General features: G+C 40.1%; 1 protein-coding gene and 1 long non-coding RNA gene across 2 annotated transcripts; one reads left to right on the top strand and one right to left on the bottom strand.

Moving 5' to 3' along the window:
• Positions 1-10114: 10114 nt before the first annotated feature.
• Positions 10115-10721, top strand: LOC133459337 (uncharacterized). The gene is made up of 3 exons (XR_009784049.1): positions 10115-10207; positions 10293-10359; positions 10442-10721. It is a non-coding gene; the product is annotated as an uncharacterized LOC133459337 (long non-coding RNA).
• A 1196-nt stretch (positions 10722-11917) lies between these two features.
• dynlt1b (dynein light chain Tctex-type 1b) lies at positions 11918-13040 on the bottom strand. Its single transcript, XM_061739283.1, has 5 exons — positions 13011-13040; positions 12801-12842; positions 12280-12403; positions 12115-12192; positions 11918-11988 (listed from the first exon to the last, which is right to left on the bottom strand). Exons 1-5 carry the CDS (start codon positions 13038-13040, stop codon positions 11918-11920), a joined length of 345 nt encoding a protein of 114 aa, XP_061595267.1.
• Between the last annotated feature and the right edge of the window lie 7545 nt (positions 13041-20585).

The raw sequence follows: 20585 nt of genomic DNA, 5'->3' as shown, positions 1-20585 counted from the left end.
TTACGGTTCTTGTAATACAGCATATAGCATATAGGTACTTTTACAGACTCGGGAGCAGGGCCGGATTTAGCCTGGCTGACTAGGTCCCCAAGTCCCCAAAATGCATAGAAAAATATGCTCTATGCTGTCATCATTTCATCTTATATCCATATTTTATATTTCTTATTGGTTTTATATGTTGGATGCCCTACCTGACACTACCCTCTGCATTTACCCGGGCTTGGGACTGGCACAAATAGGACGCTTGCCATCGTTAAGTGTCTTTGCACACTCGTGCAACCTCTGGTGCACCTGTATCGTTTCAACCCTCCTGATATCAGATGCGGGTTCTATTTCCTCACATAAAATGCATGCTTGAACATCACACCTTTTTCATCTCTGCTTTGGATACACATCCTCAGGCTCATTGCTGGGACCAGCAGACTGGCGTTTCCTCGCCCGATCCAATTTGGTGTTGTTAAACATCACGCGGCAGCTGTGGTGGTATTTAACCTGATTTCTTCTTAAAGTAGCATTAATACCATCACCTTCATCCAGCCTTTCTGGGTCCAGGATCAATGGCATTTGCTTGATTTCATGAAACAACGGTATGTTGGTAGCCATCATAGCATAGCCATCATGTTCAACATTGTAACTAGTTCGAGGTGATATTAGGACTGTGTCTTTTCTGTCTTTCTGACAAAAACAACATTTAGACCAGTCAGTTTTTATTTTTACAACCATTGGGTTTGAATCTGCCATTTTGGGTTTTGATTAAGGCCGAGGGGTTATCCTTTTACCACCAAATTAACCAAAAGAAAGTCACACATTCCTGTATGGGATACAACTAGGTTCAGTTTTCATTCAACCTACACCTAGCCCGATCATTCATCCAGTGCCATTTAAGTCCCGTGTGATCTGTACACCATCCGGGTAACTGAAGCCCCGTTACCTTTGGCTCGGCTCTCCCGCGCTGGCACACCCTGTCAATTCAGGTGCGGCTATCTAACTATATCTACTAACTAACAACTACAGTTTTCTAGTTAATGGATATGGGGCTGTCAGACAGCATTTGGGACACTAAACTATAACTATACTACATAAACAAGGATAATAATGCATTAGTATATCTAGATTAGCTGACACTGAACCCCATGCTGAGTTACACAGCAGTGATGCCACCAGTGTGCCCTGGTTGTGTGCTGACATTCACTCTAAATTCTGCAATGGCCCCATTGGATGCATAGAACAAAAACATGCATGCCAAAAAAATGTTTCGTAGTTGCTAAAATGATTATTTCAAGTTCATGGCAGCCATCTTGAACACTGGACTTAGAATTTTATAATCCTACTTAAAACCCAACTTTAATAACCCTACTTAAAAAGGTAGGAAAAAAACATTTTCATATTAGCCTACAACAGGGGTATTCAACTAGATTCGGCCGGGGGCCACATCTGCAAAAGGACTGTATGGAGAGGGCCGCACAATTTGAAAATGTGGGGGTTTTCAAAATGTATTTTGCACTCAAAGACGAAGACTTATGTAAATATAATACATTTGTATTATACATTTGAATATATCTAGTTTACATATGAATTATGTATTAATTGTCTCCAGATTTAGTAATTGTGAATGTTAAATATAATATTCAGATAAAGAAATATTATTTTGAATGCAAGTTCATTTTGAAACCATGCATTGAGCAAACTTAATGAAATTGATATTGACCTACTTTTAATAAAACACGCCATAATGACAAAGCACCACTTTCCACCAAGATTTCCTTATTTGAATATTATATTAAGGATTGAGCACAACCATTTTAGTCCATAGTAGCCAGTTGAAAAAAATTTTTTTTTCAACAAACACCCCATTTTTTGAAATATGACCAGGGGCCACATAAAAGCTCCTGGCGGGCCGCATGTGGCCCGCGGGCCGCCAATTGAATAGCCCTGGCCTACAATATTCACTGAACAACAATCAATGTTCAAATGTCTATTTCTCCTGTAAAAGTCTATAAAAGTACCTATATGCTATATGCTGTATTACGAGAACCGTAGTAGATACAGACATGTATTTGGTACCAAAATGTCCGCAATGCCCAAATTTATAGTCTCACTCAATATATTTATGGGGCTTAAAATCGATGCATTTCGAGTTATAAAGGAAAAACCACATTTCTGGGCGGACATCTTGGATTTTGGAGGCCGTCCCCTTTGAATTTTGCGTGGCACGCGGTACTTTTGAATAGAGTTGGGTTCGAAGAGTATGTGTACCAATTTTCATGCTTGTATCCGCAACTGAACGATCCTTGCTATTTTTGGCCTTAATCTGCTCCACTATGTCTGAGTCCAGCTCTGGGTCTCTGAGTCCGGTCCGTGGTGTCTGAGTCCGGCTCTGGGTCTCTGTGGGGGACTGCGGGAGAAAAAAGCTTAAGTAAATCCAGCGTCGAGACGCTGTTTTTTGCTGGGACCACTGGCATTCAGGGTGACTGGAAAGCTGTTGACAAACTTGGTGAAGTCTTGTCCTTCCCCAGCGTCCTCTTCATTCCCACCGGTCCACACACACACACACACACACACACACGTATGTAACAACATTGTTCCATATAAAGGAGGAAACTAAACTTTGTACTTTTTTAAAGAAAGATTGTGGTGAATTCTGATTTCTCACCAGACCACAAAGACACTGAGGCAGTTAAAATTAAAAACGCTTTAATCCAAAAATTGAAAGAAAAACACTACAAATTACTGTACCAAAATGACTATAAAAAACTGTACAAATAAAAAGGCAGTCCTGTATACAATATTGTATTATTCGTCCAACCACTCCAGTTCCGCTCCTTCTCCAACGAAAGACTTCCTCTTGACACCGTAGTGGAAGATCTCTTTATCGACAGCAATGTCCTTGGTGGCTTTGAAGAGGATGGTGTCCCTCTCCCCTTCAGGAAACTTCATCCTCACATGGAAGGGCTTCACATTTATCCTCTTGCTAGAGTGGTTTATCCTCCTCCCGACCGTGTCCACTGTTGGATGACACTCATAGGGGAATGTCTGGGCATTGATACAGAAGTCTTTGCAAAAGAAGATGTAGCCCATTCCCTCTGGCTGCTCCTTCATCATCTTTTGTCCCTCAGCTTTGGAGAGCCTCTTCCCATGGTAACCTTGGTTTTTCTGTACTTTTAAACTGTGTTCTGATCATTTCACCTCTAAATTTTATATAAATATATGTATTTAAAAGCACTGCATCACCCTGCAAGGTCTCGTCCTTCTCCAGCGTCCCTTCACTCCCACTTCCTCTCTGCTCCTCTTTTGTCCCCCCGATCAGAACTCTGCTCAAAGAAAAAACATTTAAATGATTATTCAGTTTTATAATCGCAGTGCTTCCAGAAAATATGAATTCAGATTAACACTGATTGAGTATTTACTCTTAAACATGATATATTCTGCCCGCAGGGCACGTTGCTGAGTCCTCCACTTGTCATATAAGGTTCTTTCACTGGCCTCTTCCCATGGTAGTCACAGAGGATGGAGCCTTGGGGAAACAAGCGGGTGGAAACCACTCCTGCAATCAAAAAGACAGGATATTAATGGGCTTGTTCAATTACATGAGTATATTCATAATAGAATTTGACTGTGCTTACAAGACATTTGTACATACCTTTTCCTTTCTCGCCCCCAAAATCCTTAATGGCCAGACCTGGCCACTTCTGTGTTGTCATCATCTTCATTAGTTTCCCGTCACTCTCCACCTGGATCTTCTTCAGTGGTGTCCATTTACCCTGAACCGTTTCAAAAGTAGGATGATTGGTTTCCCATCCCTCCTGCCTGATCATCTTGTCCACCCTGGGCTCAGTCGGAGGACCTCTTGTAAATTTTGCTGTCAAAGAAAAAACATTTAAATGAATATTCAGTTTTATAATCGCAGTGCTTGCAGAAAATATGAATTCAGATTAACACTGATTGAGTATTTACACTTACACATGATATATTCTGCCCGCAGGGCACGTTGCTGAGTCCTCCACTTGTCATATAAGGTTCTTTTCACTTGAAAATCCAGCGTCGAGACGCTGTTTTTTGCTGGGACCACTGGCATTCAGGGTGACTGGAAAGCTGTTCACAAATGTGTTGAAGTCTTCTCCTACCCCAGCGTCCTCCTCACTCCCACGGCCTCTTCCTCTCTGCTCCTCTTCTGTCCCTGAGCAGAACCCTGCTGGCTTGATTCGTCAGAAGAGGAGCTGCAAGATAGATATGATTTCAAGGTTAAACAGTGACAAACAGATGGACAGACCTTGGCATCAGCTGTGAGAGATAGAATACTTGAATGTTGTGTGTTTCAGATGACGACACATACTCTGCCAAGGTGCTGAGCAGGTTGCTCGTGGTCACTATGCCATTCATGGTCTTCATACGATAGTGCTGGTTGGCCACAGTTGTTCAGCGGGCCATGTAGTGGGCCACACCAGCTTTCTGCTCGTCGGTGAAGCACTCGCTGGACTCGGTTTCAACAGACCTCCTGATGATTTGGCTGGTCACGTTCGGGAGATTGTAGCTGCAATGGAGCAGAAATATCAAATGACACTCCGACTCGCACAATGAATTCTTTCAGTTTTTCTTCTAAACAGGTCAATACTTACTGTTGATGCAGACGGCTGATGTCATTGGAAACTGATTGTATTGTGTTGCCTTGTGTATTTACAAAAAAAACTTGTCTTGTCGTCTGTACTGCGAATGATGTGCTGAGAATGGATCCAGACGTAATATGCGTCCAGCATCTGTGTAGAAAATAAATAATGTTATAAAAAAAATTATCATTTATCGTATGTGTCATGTTAATTACTGCCTTTAGTTATCTTAATGGCCCTCCTTCAGCTGCTGCTACTGCTGTCTGATTCAGCAGAAACACTGTATTCTTGTGTTTGTAACACAGAATGTAACATGCCAATATCTGCAGCCTGCTCTCACCCTCCGCCTCTAGTACACCCCACACAGCCTGCTCTCACCCTCTGCCTCTAGTACACCCCCCACAGCCTGCTCTCACCTTCTGCCTCTAGTACACCCCCAACAGCCTGCTCTCACCCTCTGCCTATAGTACACCCCCCACAGCCTGCTCTCACCCTCTGCCACTAGTACACCCCCCACAGCCTGCTCTCACCCTCCGCCTCTAGTACACCCCCCACAGCCTGCTCTCACCCTCTGCCACTAGTACACCCCCCACAGCCTGCTCTGAGTTTGTTTACTTTGTTTACATGAAATCATTTGTTATTGTTGTTGTTTCAGCCTGTTAGAAAACATACCGCTACATCTTCTGAATCCAGTGCAAATGTTGCAATGGTGGCAGTCTTGTGGTCTTTGACTCCAACACAGAATCTGCCGTCGCACTCTTTCTTCTGCACCCACTCTGTTGCCTGAAAAGCAGTGAAGGATACAGTGTGAATTAGTGACATGAACACAGATCCTGGTCAGAACTTCCATATTCTTCCAGGCTGACTGTTAATGTCCTGTGTGTGTGTGTGTGTGTGTGTGTGTGTGTGTGTGTGTGTGTAATAGAGCACTGACTTCTATTGAATTGTGCTACACTGTTAGAGAAAAGTACTTACTGTCATTCCTTCCACTGCTCCTGGTCTCTGGTAGTGTTTAAGTACCAGGATGGCTTCACAGTAGTACAGAAGTGGGTCTTTTCCTCTGATCCAACGTGCTCTTTTTGCAGAAGCTTGGCAAACACTCCTTGCATGTCTGTCCGGGCCACACGCAGGACTTTCCGGCAGGTACGGACGCTTGGCAGCCCTCTTTGGAAGCGGTCGTACCTAAAATGATAGACAAGAAAACAGCAGAGAAATGAGTACCACAGTACCACCAACAGGGAAGAAATAATTAAAGAAAAATTAATAGTGAGCCGATTAGAACAGACCTGGTGCTACAAGTTGCCTTGGTGTTTGATTTGGCCACTGGCTTTCGGAGGTTCCTCAGGAGGTCGATGTATGAGCCGCATCGTCTTTTGAAGTCCGGGTCTTCGAGGTTTTGATAAGTGCTCAAATAATTTACAAATCGTAGCATGTTCTTGATATAGTTGAGTATTGTTGCTGGACTCAGTTTTGCAGCCTTCAGGGACTTCATGAAGTCCATGGTCTCTGTACTTTTGTCCAAGAAGTCAGTGTTGACTTCATGTCCGGTAGGCAAACATTCTCCACCTGGTGAAAGATGAAGACAAGAATTATTAAATGATACAGTTAGAAGGGAAAGCTGACTGTGCGCACACACACACACACACACACACACACACACACACACACACACTATAATTACTCTATAATTAACCCCTCACCTCTTGGCTGCAGTTTCGCACATCAAGGATGTTGGTCAGGTAGTCAGTGAAACCGACCAGGAGTTTAGCATAATTGTGATAATCAAATTTGCTTTAATAAAATTATTATTACTATTATTATATTTCATTATTTCTTTTGATTATTTCTTCCCCATATACACACATATACAAAATCACACATACAATAATACAAGTAAAATATACATTTTACGCCCACAAACAGAGCAAGTTTTAAAGGAGCTTGAGGCCGGATTGAGGCAGAATTTATGAAAAAAATTCGTATATGTTTTAAGTTTTCTAGTAATAATGTCAGATGAAGCGTTCCAAATCAAAAAGAATGAGCCCTCTAGTGCAGTGGTCCCCAACCTTTTCTGTACCGCGGACCGGTTTAATGTCTGACAATATTTTCACGGCCCAATCTAAAGGTGTAGTTGATAAAAACTAAATAAAATGACCGGTATTAAAAACTGTGGTATTTTCGCTATAGTAGTAGTAATAATAATAATACAAATAATAATAATAATAATAATAATAATAATAATAATAATAATAATAATAATAATAATAATAATAATAAAACATCATTTTTGAAGACATAAAATGAAATAATGGAAATTGTAAATTACCTATAATATCAGTGTTTCTATAAATGTGTTTTTATGTTTGTTTTATCATTAACGTTATTTAAAGCCAGGCTTTTATTTTATTATTTTATTGTTACATAAAATATAAGTAGACCGATATTTAGTGCTTTTATTTTGAAGGCGTCTCACCGAGACCTCGTAAACATCCGGCGCTTCGGACTTTAATGGTAAAAGTTTAACGGCAGAGAAAGTGTGTCTGAAAGACTAAACTAGTGTCGGGAATGCTAAAGTGGAGCCTAACTGACACAAAAAGCACCTGCTGATGAGGATTTGTGCAAATTTAATACCGTATTTATGTCCAGCTTGATTTTGGTCGCTCATGTATTGTGGTAGCTTTATTGCCAACCGAGCGAGCAGCTGCGTCGGTCTGTATTTAAGTTAAACTTATATGAATGTAGAAAGACTAACTATTTTATTTTATTCCTTTATAGCTCTTACGGTGTGTTTGCAGTGTATTTACATCCAAGGAATAAAAACATTGTGAACCATCAGTTTGAGAGTCATTCATCATCAGTCGGGGATTCTACAGAAATTATTTTTTAATAATTTTTTTTTTTTTTTTTTTTTTTTTAATTTATTTATTCTTTCTCTCTGTGCGGCCCGGTACCAAATGACCCACGGCCCGGTACCGGGCCGCGGCCCGGGGGTTGGGGACCACTGCTCTAGTGTATCTCTCCGTTGCCTTGAACAGGCTGTGTGCTGCAAAATGTGCTGCAATTCGGTCCCGAATTTCCCGCGCTGTCCTGCGGATGTGACGTCACATGACGCTGCATGTGCGTTCTCCCCGTTCTCCCGTGCCGGCTTCACTGTTGGCTGCAGTGCCCCCGACGGCCGTCGTGGTGAAGGGTGGCGCTAGAGAGTCATTTCTTAAAAGGAGCCTCAAGCTCCTTTAATAGTACAATGCAACTCTTTTCTTGATTTAATTCATGAAATTCATTCATTTTTGTTGAATTTATTTTTGATGCTTTGGCAATATTGTTGCGATATTTACACTATTGAAGCAAATTTGAATCTAATTGAATGAAAAAAACATGAATACTAAAAATCTTCTGTTTATACAAGTTTCTCACTGCAGTGCTGATGTCTCTCGAGGCTCCAGCATTAAAAACTACTTTTTAAAAATAGAATGTATACTGATCTAATCTGATTACATTTAAACTGTTAAATTGTAGGACGTTTTAGTCTTTTTAAAGCTTTTAAATAAATGGTTTAGAAGGTAACATCTTTAATCCTTTCTACTAGAATTTTAATAACAAACTTACCCTGCGGAATCCATTCTTCAAGTTGCAAAAACAAAGTCTTGACTAGCTCCAAACACAATCCAAACACAGTCCAAACTGCAGTCTTCAGTTCGTCCAAGAGTCCTCTTGTTTCTGCAAACACTCCTGAGCGATTTTCCAGCAAATGAGTGCTAGCTCTCTGGCTGCCTCTATTTAAGACGATTTTACCCGGAGAATGGGCGTGGCTACCTGTAGAAGGGCGTGACTATTCCTTACTTAACCGCTGGGAGGCGATTGAGTAATATATATATATATATATATATATATATATATATATATATATATATAAATATGTGTGTGTGTGTATATATTAAAAATATTAACAATGCACATATATATGCCTTAGGTTCTTACCAGCATGGTATTAACCATTAATATGTGTGCAGACAAGGTAAAAAAAAAAAAAAAGCTGCTCAAGCCTGATAGCTTTGTTGATGCTTGGCCTGGGGAAGACCGGTGTCGGTGCTTTTTTTTCCCACCTGCTTTTTTTTCCCGGCTCCCCGTACGTGATGACGTTTCGTCTTGTGATTGGCTTTTGACCGTACGTGATGACGTTCCGTCTTGTGAAAACTGATGATTAATAAATGTAATAAAGCAAATCGATAATTTAAAATGTCTATTAAGATCAAAATATTTAACTGCTTACTGCTATGCAGCAAGCAAAAGATTGTTTACCCTATACATATAGTAAGCTATTATTGTTCTCAGCTCACTGTTGAATCTCCAATTGTCTAATGAAAATAGTCCCTAATAAATATTTTAACTCTAATATTTTTTTTTAGCCTATGTCAGTAAGATCACTGATAATTCTGATAATTCCTTGTATATGTTTCTTCTCCCTTTTACCTCCACTATGATCTGCTGCTTCTGACTAAAATACCATCGCGGGGAAAAAATGCACACTTCCGGGGAAAATATTGCAGCCCGATACAATCTGGTACCCACACCGGAAAGACCGGACACGGTCTAGTACCCCTTGTCACTACCTGATGTGAATCCGCTACCCGATTTGAGTCACGCATGCGCAGTCGCGTCCAATATGTGCATTTCAGTGGAGAAGTAGTGTTGTCATTACCCGATTATTGATTAAAATGAGCGACTTTAATGTTTTCCATCATCTCCATACCTACATGGAATCCGGAAGTTTCATCCTAGTTTGGGAAAAGCTGACAAATGGAAGATTACTATCTTGAAAGGTAATTTGGCTATCATGCTTAGCTATGCTTGCTAAAAATAATATAAATATTTTTTGCCAAAAATAATATAAAGATTTTTTGCATCAATACCCTTATATAGCATAACATTCCCTGTTGTTGGACGCAACTGCGCATGCGTGACTCAAATCGGGTAGCGACTCACATCAGGTAGTGACACCCCTCGCTGCAGCACCGCGGAAGGGGGCGGGGCGTCGGACATCACAGGGGCGGGCCGTGATATCAAAATGACACAGCACCATCTGGTGGCCATTTCCAAGAATTACAAATGCAAATTTATATTCAAAGTCATCATTTATATACAGATGAATCTCCGAAAATAAGAATACCGTGCAAAAGTTAATTTGTTTCAGTAATTAAACTCAAAAGGTGACACTAATATATATACTCATAATATGCAAAGATAGATATTATATAAGATTATAAAACATACTTGTGTAATATAATTATTATGTTTAATATTACATAATTATAATACAAATATATAGATTGTCATTGGGTATTGAGTGTGATGAGTAGGCTAGCACTAAAAATCATTGGCTCTTCAAGACAGCTTTGTGTCTGAATTGTCTACTCATTATCAAAATTATATCCTTTGATCAATATTTATGTCTATGTATATAAAAATGGATCATTTGCACCACAGTATGGATTTCTCCTTGATTCAAGACATACCAGCTGAATTTTTATCCTTTTATGGTCTGCTCAACTTTTACTTGTACACGCTGGCATTTGTCTACTCTCCTTCCAAAAATGCCCTTTATGGTAGGTAATACCCCTTTCTTGATGAGGAATTGGAGCATTTGGCTGCAGATTAAATTGTATTAATGGATTTATCAACCTCTCGCAGACTCACAGTTGAAGGATAATCCAGCTTTCTCGATGCTAAATGACTCGGATGATGAAGTCATATATGGGTATGTGTTTTTTTTCACTTGCATCTGTAAATTCATGTGTGTGTGGTGCAACCCTCTCTGATGGATCTGTGTATTTTTATAGGAGTGATTATGAAGACATGCCTTTACAAAATGGTCATTCTATCAAAGCAACTGCGAAGTACCAGGATGAGAGTGACAGCGACTGATGTATGATGTCATCTTGCCCCTCTTCTGCATCCCTGTTGGAAACTTAAGAGGATCCCTTGCAACAGATTATCATGTTTGTGCATCTTCCTGTGTAACAGTTAATTATATACTGTAAATGTACATAAATATATTTTAAAAAAAATGATAAATTACATCTTCACTGAATGTACTGTACTTTCGAAAGTTGGGGTAGCCAGTCAACACCAATGCATAACAATGGTTTTTTTTTTAACCAATATTGTAAATGGTTTTCTCCTCAAAACCAGCACTTCTTCACAACATAATAAAAAATGATCAGGTAAAGTGCAACTATTGGATGCGAGTTTTGTGTGGAATAATTGCTAGTTTAACACTTTGTTAAACCACTTTTCCTTCTCGACACAGTTGATTGCATTAAATTATTCCTCTCTGCTCTCTGACAGTCTAAAAGTCAAATGCTGCATCTGGAGGACAGGGCTCAGTAATGTTTTAGTAATGGGATTCTGTAAGGGATACTCCAGCAGCTGCAAGTGAACACTTTAACAGTGTGAACTGGCTCATTAGTAGCACTGGCATGATTCAGGAACAGGAAATCTGTTGATGGATCCTCTGATTCTGACATTTTTAAATGCAAAGAACCTTAACTATACTAGGTACCACAACTTTTACCATTTATGGAAACCAGCTATAAAATTGCACTTTTCAAGTTTTATTTATTTTGCAAAAAATGTGATTTAATAGTGTTATCACATGACATGGATGGATGAATGGATGGATAGATTTTGATGAGTTGCTTGAATATTCTCACAACTTAGTTTTCATAGACTACTGAATCATTGTCATATTAGACATTTCTTATCCCAGCACATACGGTGCTTGTACTACTGGCCAAATACATTTTGCCTTTGTTGAACACATCATTTTAAGTGATCAGGTTCACCCTAACCTTGTTCATAATGCCTTTGTTCTGCTTATCTTTTCTTTTTTTTTTTTTTTAATGAGACTGGAGCTGATGGACAAAAACAGCCAAAACAAATGTATTTCTTTTCTCTATAAATGTTTTATTCAAGATGGTGCCTTGCCTTTACTCTTTATTTTTTCTTCCTCAAAATGGACTCCAATCTTACTTTGTAAATGTTTAATTCTTTCATTTTGAATGTAGCTTATATTAGTTATGGTGATTAAATTAAGTTTTTGAGATGTTAAAAGTACTTGTAATATTTGTTGCTTCATTAGATAAATGCTGTACATGTAGCAGTGTCATATGATGTGTAAATAAAGACAAGTCAATATGGCATAATAATTTTATAAATTGCACTTAACATAAAAAGATGCACATACAAACTTAAAACATGTTACTTAACAAAGGGGGAGAAAATCCAACAGATGTCAAACACTGGGTGCTGTAGGTTCAGATAGCAAGTCCAAAAACAGTGACGATGCAGTACATGGTCTTGTTCTCCCATCTCACTGTACAGGTTCCTGTTGCAGGAAATATGCACCTTTACATCAGTAAAAATGACAGGTGTATATACTCGTACAACAATTGACAAGAGCAAGACTTGCATCTTACTTAATTTCACACAAATATTGAGAGGTTGTTTTTACCATCAGCAGAGTTGTCCCAGAAGCATGAACTTCCTGTTTGCAGACCTGCTCCACTTTTCTGCATGATGGTACAGTTTACTAACAAACACAAATGTTTTCCATTAATATCCATTCAAGGATACAAAAAGTAACCATACATCATTTTAAGGGCAACAATCCACATACCAATGTACTTGAAAGGCTTTCCTAGCTTGCTGAGTTGACTCAGGCTTTGCTCCATCACACTGGTGGTCCACTGGTTCACTCTGTTGAACTCGTAGGCATTTCCTCCTATGGCTGTTTCTATTGACTGCACAGATCAACAATGTTTTACTCAGGCATTTGGTAATCAATGCAAATAATATTGAGAATTTTACATTAATTAAACAGAACAGTCGAAAACAATACATCGGAATTTAAAAAAGAAAAAGGTCCCTGCAATTCAAAACAATACAGTTAAGGCTGATTTATGGTTCCGCGTTACACCAACGCAGAGCCTACGCCGTATGGTACGCGTACCATACGGCGTTGGCTCTGCGTTGATTTAACGCGGAACCATAAATCAGGCTTTAGAGAAGGTGCCTAGCAACCGCGACAGTGTCCTTAGCAACCACTAGTCGCCGAACATGTTCAAACATAAAAATACAATAAAACCACCACGTTTTTTTTGCGAATCGAAACTTTTTGAACAGCATATGCTAACTTACATCTTGTATTATTGACCGTACTTCTTCAACAACGAACTCGGGCTGTTCGAGGGGAAACAAAGCGACAGTTTAATTACTCTCCAAACATGATGTCAGCTTTGAGTGCACGAAAAATATGCAGTTTATAAAACAGCGTTTTATGTTGGTTTCCATTAAGGCTAATATAATATAACCGGGAATTGCAGTTACACGTTTTAATAGGAAACGTACCTTATCTTCAAACGAGTTATCGTCTATCATGCTGGTGTTCGGCCAATCCATGCTCCCTGCCGAGAAATGATACTTTGTGGTTCTGCGCATGCGCACAGCCGATTTTCAACGTTTGATTGCACGATGTAAATCAGAATCAGAATCAGCTTTATTGGCCAGGTTCGAACATTGTCCAACAAGGAATTTGACTCTGGTTATTTCGCTCTTTGGTAGTAAAAATAAACAATAAACAAATAAACAATAAACAAATGTGGTATTTCTATGTGGTATTTCTATCTACAGTATAAACATTTTAAGGTGCAGCAGTTTGAGGTAGTGAGAAGGACAGTTCTGAATAAAAATAAGAATAAGTATAAGTATAACCTATATACAATTTTAACAGACAAATTATACAAAAAATACAAAAGATAGGCTACAAAAAATTATACAAAGGAAGTACAAAAGTGAGAGAAAGAGAGAAAATTGATAATATAGGATGTTGAGTATTTAATCCTTCAAAATACACTACCCATGACATGAATTGCATTACACTTTGTGAACATTATACGATAAAGAGAAAAAAGACCCCAATTATATCGCTTATTGATATTCATTCAGTCATTGGCCTTTATTTAACCAGGCAGGGGCCTCATTTATAAAGCTTGCGTGCGCACAAAACCTAGTACCCCTCGCTGCAGCACCGCGGAAGGGGGCGGGGCGTCGGACATCACAGGGGCGGGGCTTCGGACATCACAGGTTCGGGGCGTCGGACATCACAGGGGCGGGGCGTAGCTAGTACCCCTCGCTGCAGCACCGCGGAAGGGGGCGGGGCGTCGGACATCACAGGGGCGGGGCTTCGGACATCACAGGGGCGGGGCGTAGGACATCACAGGGGCGGGGCGTAGCTAGTACCCCTCGCTGCAGCACCGCGGAAGGGGGCGGGGCGTCGGACATCACAGGGGCGGGGCGTCGGACATCACAGGGGCGGGGCGTAGCTAGTACCCCTCGCTGCAGCACCGCGGAAGGGGGCGGGGCGTCGGACATCACAGGGGCGGGGCTTCGGACATCACAGGGGCGGGGCGTCGGACATCACAGGGGCGGGGCGTAGCTAGTACCCCTCGCTGCAGCACCGCGGAAGGGGGCGGGGCTTCGGACATCACAGGGGCGGGGCGTCGGACATCACAGGGGCGGGGCGTAGCTAGTACCCCTCGCTGCAGCACCGCGGAAGGGGGCGGGGCGTCGGACATCACAGGGGCGGGGCTTCGGACATCACAGGGGCGGGGCGTGATATCAAAATGACACAGCACCATCTGGTGGCCATTTCCAAGAATTACAAATGCAAATTTATATTCAAAGTCATCATTTATATACAGATGAATCTCCGAAAATAAGAATACCGTGCAAAAGTTAATTTGTTTCAGTAATTAAACTCAAAAGGTGACACTAATATATATACTCATAATATGCAAAGATAGATATTATATAAGATTATAAAACATACTTGTGTAATATAATTATTATGTTTAATATTACATAATTATAATACAAATATATAGATTGTCATTGGGTATTGAGTGTGATGAGTAGGCTAGCACTAAAAATCATTGGTAGTAATGATTCCATATATACAAATTACATTTTTTCAACAAACAAAAGAGGGACAAGGACAACAAAAGCAGGTGTTTTGTGTTAATGTGTTTATTCATTCAGCGAGTCAGCAGTGAGGAGACGCTGCCCAGAGAGTTGGAAAACTCAAGAGATGACTCCATTTATACCAGTGGCTCACAGTGAATTCAGTAGCAGGACTTCAGTTCAGTTGCAACTTTTCCACCCAAAAGCTCCCCACACACTTTCCACAGAGTTTTTAAAATGTTTTAACATTTAAAAAACAATCCAAAACAAAAGCAGGGAGGTGGATAGGGTCCTCGCTGCAGCACTAGGGGAGGTTGGAGTCAAAACTAAAACTTGCCTCCATTTGCCATTACATATTCCGCCTGCAGTCGGGTCACTCCTTTGTGCTGCAGGATTAGGATTATGATCTGGAAAACAGTTAAATGATCCGATCAAAGAAGTGCACTGTTACTTTCATATGTTAATCTCCCATTTCCCAAGCGAGCTAGATTGACCATTTACCTCTGGGAGCATGACATCGAAAACGAAGTCAAGCAGCCTTATCTCCCCTTTTTTTATTCTAGTGCCAATTCCTGTGACCTCCTCAATAATTCTGAGGCGCTCCTGTAGCTATTTCAAAAGAAAAGTTAAAATCAACAAATTAATCATCATTCACATGCATGTTACATCTGTGTGTATATACACATACTGTACACATGACATGACTGTCTTCCTCGTTGTGCATATAATATTAGTATCTCACTTTGTAAAACTCTCTCTATAGATCTCACTGTTGGCGGGAGCGCTGACATTCGTCAATATGGCGCTGTCATTCGTCAATATGGCGCTGACATGTTTAGGGAAGTGAAGTTAACATAAGCCCCGCCCCTGTGATTTCCGACGCCCCGCCCCTGTGATGTCCGACGCCCCGCCCCCTTCTGCGGTGCTGCAGCGAGGACCTTCTCGACACGGTTGAAACCAGGCCCCCAGTCTCGCGCTCAGCAGGCACACCGATTTTTTCCAGTGTCCAGCCGCGGTACTGCAACAAAAAATCCCATGGGGCCCAGAAAGCTTTTTTCCCATAGACCGCAATAGTAAAAGAGAAGCCTCTAAAAGTGTTCACAGGAACCTCCAGCTGTAATCACCGGCAATTACTAATCTTTGTATTCTATATTTTTAAGTCATGGACTTTATATCCGTCAAAAATTTCTGGGCGTGACGTCACGGATGACGTCACAGCCGTGTCCGTGCACTCCACGGATGTTTTATATTAATATATATTATGTAATTATATTATATTAATACCTTAATCATATATGTGATGCTATACATGTAATAATATACATTAATTAAGATATTATATTAATACATATTATATTAATATTAGCGTCATTGCCCCGGGGCATGATGGGAGGCCCCAGAGCATCATGGGAGGTGACACAACTGCGCATGCTCTATGGGCCGCTGTATGCGGAAGTAAACCCGGAAGTCAGAGATTTTTTCGGCTTATGCGCTGGCTGAGCAGAATGCATTGAAATGAATGGGCAGCCATTTTTGACGTATCATCCAGTTTTATAATACATCCATGGCCCGTGTACACGGAAGTAAACCAGGAAGTCCGAGATTTTTTCGGCGGATGCGCTGGCTGAGCAGAATGCATTGAAATGAATGGGCGGCCATTTTTGGCACAGTATCCAGTTATATAATAGATCCATGGTTGAAACGTTGCCCCAGCACACATTCATTTGTTATTTTGATTTGTTTATAATGATTTTTTTTAATTATTATTAGTTTTTTTTTTGTAAAAAGCTTAAATAGTTTTATTTAAAATCTAATCTAATTTATTTCATTTAACAAGACATTTGGTTCATTGTTTAAAATTCATGTCTTAAATGTATTTGATTTAAAAACAGGTATTGCATTTATTAATAATTTTTTTAATTAGTCTTATTTAAAAAACAATGTTAAAATATCTATTTTGAAATAAGTAATAATTTAAAATACACATTACATAAATGTTAGTATTTCATGGGAACAAATTAATATTTCGTGGCCACAAATTAGTATTTCGTGGGAACGAATTATATCTTTTTTCCCATATGTCATCTCTGGGGCTCCGTACTTTTTTCATTTTCCTATTTTTTTTTTCATTATATAAAAAAACGTAATGGTGATGAATGACGACTGAACAACGGTCATTCGGAGCTGCCCGGACAGACCGTACACCTCCTGTCTATGGGGGACAGGTTCCTTTTCCTAACCCTAACCCTAATCCCATTCGTCTAAAATTCAAGTCTTAGATTTATTTAATTTAAAAAGAGGGTTTAAAAGATTTCAGTCTTAAAATAGGTATGGCATAAATTTGTTTTTAGTCTTTATTTAAAAAACAAGGTTAAAAGTTCTTTATTTTGAAATTAAAATAAACATTACATTCATTTTCCAATCGGGTTAGGGCTCCTTTCCCTAACTCTCCTAACCCCTAACCCCTAACCCCTGTATTTGTTGATTGTTTTTACCTGTTTTTTTTAAAAAGGGATAGGTGGAAATAATTAATAAATATATGAATATATGAATAAATAAATAAATACATTAAAAATATTTAATTTATAATGGGGTTAAAATTGTTAAACTTATGGGTAATGTTTGAAAGGGTCATATTAAAAAATGCTAAAAGCTCTAAAAAAATGTTTATGAATAAATAAATACATAATTGTTTTTTGAAAAGTTCATGTTTTAAAAAATGTTAAAAGGAGTAGAAATATATATGAATAAATTAATAAATACATTAAAATATATTTCATTCATGGGGTTAAAATTGTGAAGAAGAAATGATCCAGAATATTTGAAAAGCTCATGTAAAAAGAAGGTTAAAAAGTGACTGAAAACAGAAGGTACAGAAGGTAGAGGGGGCGGAGCCAGCAGGAGGCGGAGCCAGCAGGGGCATATAAAACGCAGAGCGAGCAGGAGAGCTCATTCTGCTACTGCTGCCGGTGGGGAAGCATCTCTCTCCCCAGCCACTGTATAACACAAACTGAGCTTAGTGTCGTTGTGTGCCAGGCCTGAAGAAGACCCAGAGCGGGTCAAAACGTTGTTGATTGGCACACTATTTTACTTATTTATTTTTATTAGAAAGTAAGAAAATAAAAAAAACGTTTTTATTTTTTTTGGTTTGGTTTTGATTTGTATTTATTTTCATTGACTCAGTTATCCTTTCCCATTTTGGGATTGCGTCCTTAGTCTTTTTATTAAGGGAAATATGGATGGAGATTGGACAGTGGTGTCAAGGTTTCAGTTTCTGTTTTCTGTGTCCCATCTGCCCTGATTGTCTGCACCTGTGTCTCGTTATCCCCTGTGTATATCTGGTCTTGTCATTCCCTTATTCCCTGTCGGACCGTACTGTTTGTTCCCTCCACGTTTCCCCTGGTTTTTTGGATTCCTGTTTTTGTTCAGCCTGTTATCCTGCTCTGCAGCACTTTAGTTTGTTTTTTTGTTAATAAACCCTTTTTTCATTGAACTCCTGCTCTCCTGCGTTTGGGTCCACACCTTACCCCCCAGTCGTGACAAGTGGTCTGTTATGGGAGACGGCGCTAGCCTGCCGTCGACCCCCTTGGCACCGGGGAACTACTGGTACTACTTGTACTACTGGGACTATAACGGGTACTAGTACTGGGGACAGAGCCTTCGCTGTGGCCCCCAGACTCTGGAACTACTGGTACTATAACTGGGGACAGAGCCTTCGCTGTGCTCCCTGTCATTACCCGATGTGAGTCGCTACCCGATTTGAGTCACACATGCGCAGTCGCGTCCAACATCGTCGGCCATTTTGGAAAGCAACATACGGCAACACCACTTGGACAAACTACAGTTACGTCGCCAGACTTGATAGACAAGATCTAAACACACTTGTTTTGATATACACTACTCACAATAAGTTAGGGATATTATTTACATGATTGCTTTTCCTATTTCGTCTGAATTTTAATGAAATAAGTAAAGGTTCCCTGCCTTTGATATTACTAATGATGAATGAAAAGAAACACCATTTTCATTAGTTTAATATTAACCCCAAAAATGTAGACAATAAAAATAGTCTCTCACAATATCCCTAACTTATTGTAAGTAGTGTGTGTGTGTGTGTGTGTGTGTGTGTGTGTGTGTGTGTGTGTGTGTATATATATATATATATATTGTTTTGATGCAGACATATTAAAACTGTGGTATGCATGCCTGTTTGCTGTGACATGACACACTATTACTTTGTGTACTTTTATTTTGTAACTTTGAAGGACCATAGAATTCCATCTTGAACATGAACCAAACATTTTTACCAGAAAATGTGATTGTTATGTAAATGTATACAGTTTAGCTGTGCTTTATGAAATTGATAACAATGGAGGAAACAAAGACAGCTCAGAAAAACATTTATATACCGTACATTGCTATATGAAAGAGTTTGCATATATTAAAGTCAAGACAATTTTATGTAATAAGTCCAGTCATGGTTTCTTTAAAAAAAAATCAATATATTTATTAGGGCCCGAGCACTGACAGTGCGAAGGCCCTATTGTATTTGTAGGAATTTTTTATTTTTGTGGTTTTTCTTCTTGCGACAAAAGGATGGCCTTTTTGCCCCCCTAAACGTGCCCCAAAAGTGACCAAATTTTACACGCAAGCCAGGCCTGGCGAAAAATTTGATATTTAATGGTTTGCATTAATGGGCGTGGAAAAATGGCTCTGTAGCGCCCCCTTGAAAATTTATACAATCGAGCCCCTCGCCCCAGATTAACATAGAAAAACGAAATTCGCTACACATGTACAACATGTCAAGTCGCACCAAAAAGTCTCTTGGACCAATACCCTAACACCAACAGGAAGTCGGCCATCTTGAATCAAATGACCAATTTTTCGCAATTTTCACACATCATATTTGAACGAACTAGTCCTAGGGATTTTATCACACCGACTTCAAATTCGCTCAGAATTTACATGAGATTCACATGGTGTGGTGTACAAATGATAGACACCAACATTACATGACAATATTGAGTCACAGTCATAGCGCCCCCTATTGGCTGTTATGCACTCCCTCCCCCCCCCTTTATCTTGTCTCCCTTCAGGTGCTCTGCATCAGGTGATTATCTGGCTCCGCCTGTATTAAAGAAGGACAGGAGGAGCAGGTGCTCTCTCTCAGACCAGGCAGCCTCAGCTTGGTGCCAGGGTTGCTCCTGTGTTTCTTTGTTTGTGTTGCTTTGAGGATGGAGGTCTGTCAGTTTGGTTTTCTTTCCTCGGTTTTTGTTTTGAGGTTAGGTTCCTGCTCTGGTTAGGTCAAAGAGGGAAGTTCTGGGTCCGACGGCCCATTGCGTGGTTGGCTCAGGCTTCCCTCATGGTCTTTTCCTTTTTTTTTTGTTTTGTTTGGTCAGACCTCCAGACTCATGGTGTTAAGTCATGGGGGTTTTCCTTGGTTTATGAATAAAACCTGCTTTTTATACGCAATTGAAACACGAGTGTGGTGTCCTTGATGTTCTGGTCACAGAGTTGAGCCGAGTGTTCTAACTGGTGATCGTAACAGGCAACAGGAAGTAATTGCAATGTGGCAAACATCATCAGGTCCGACAACAGACCAGGGGCCTTATGTACTAAGAGTGCGGCGCACAAAAAACGTGCGTTCGCCACTTTCAACGCTCACGGTCGGATGTACAAAGAATGACGTGAACGTAGAAAGCTGCGGTCCGTCACTCACACATTAAGGCTGGTACACGCACTTTTCTGAGGTTCTGTCCGTTGGCGACACTCACTGGTGATGCAGTGAAGTGCAGAATATGAGGAAACGTGATGTCAACAATAAATTCACGACCACATGAAGGACACGACAGTCCCCAATCACCAAATAAGTGACACGGGTGGAACTGCACCAATTACACAATTAACCACATGGTCTGAACATATAAAGGTCGGCGCAGGACAACGTAACCTGTGCAAATTACA

This window comes from Cololabis saira, chromosome 14 (assembly GCF_033807715.1).
Source record: "Cololabis saira isolate AMF1-May2022 chromosome 14, fColSai1.1, whole genome shotgun sequence".
NCBI lineage: Eukaryota > Metazoa > Chordata > Actinopteri > Beloniformes > Belonidae > Cololabis > Cololabis saira.
Note: the sequence above shows the minus strand (reverse complement) of the source record. Positions and strands in the feature narration are given on the sequence as shown.

Coding starts and splice junctions, on each gene's coding strand:
- dynlt1b (XM_061739283.1), bottom strand. CDS start 13,040: ATGATAGACGATAACTCGTTTGAAGATAAG. Junction 12,843..13,010: donor ATAACTCGTTTGAAGATAAG/GTACGTTTCCTA, acceptor CCCCTCGAACAG/CCCGAGTTCGTTGTTGAAGA. Junction 11,989..12,114: donor CTGGGACAACTCTGCTGATG/GTAAAAACAACC, acceptor TTCCTGCAACAG/GAACCTGTACAGTGAGATGG.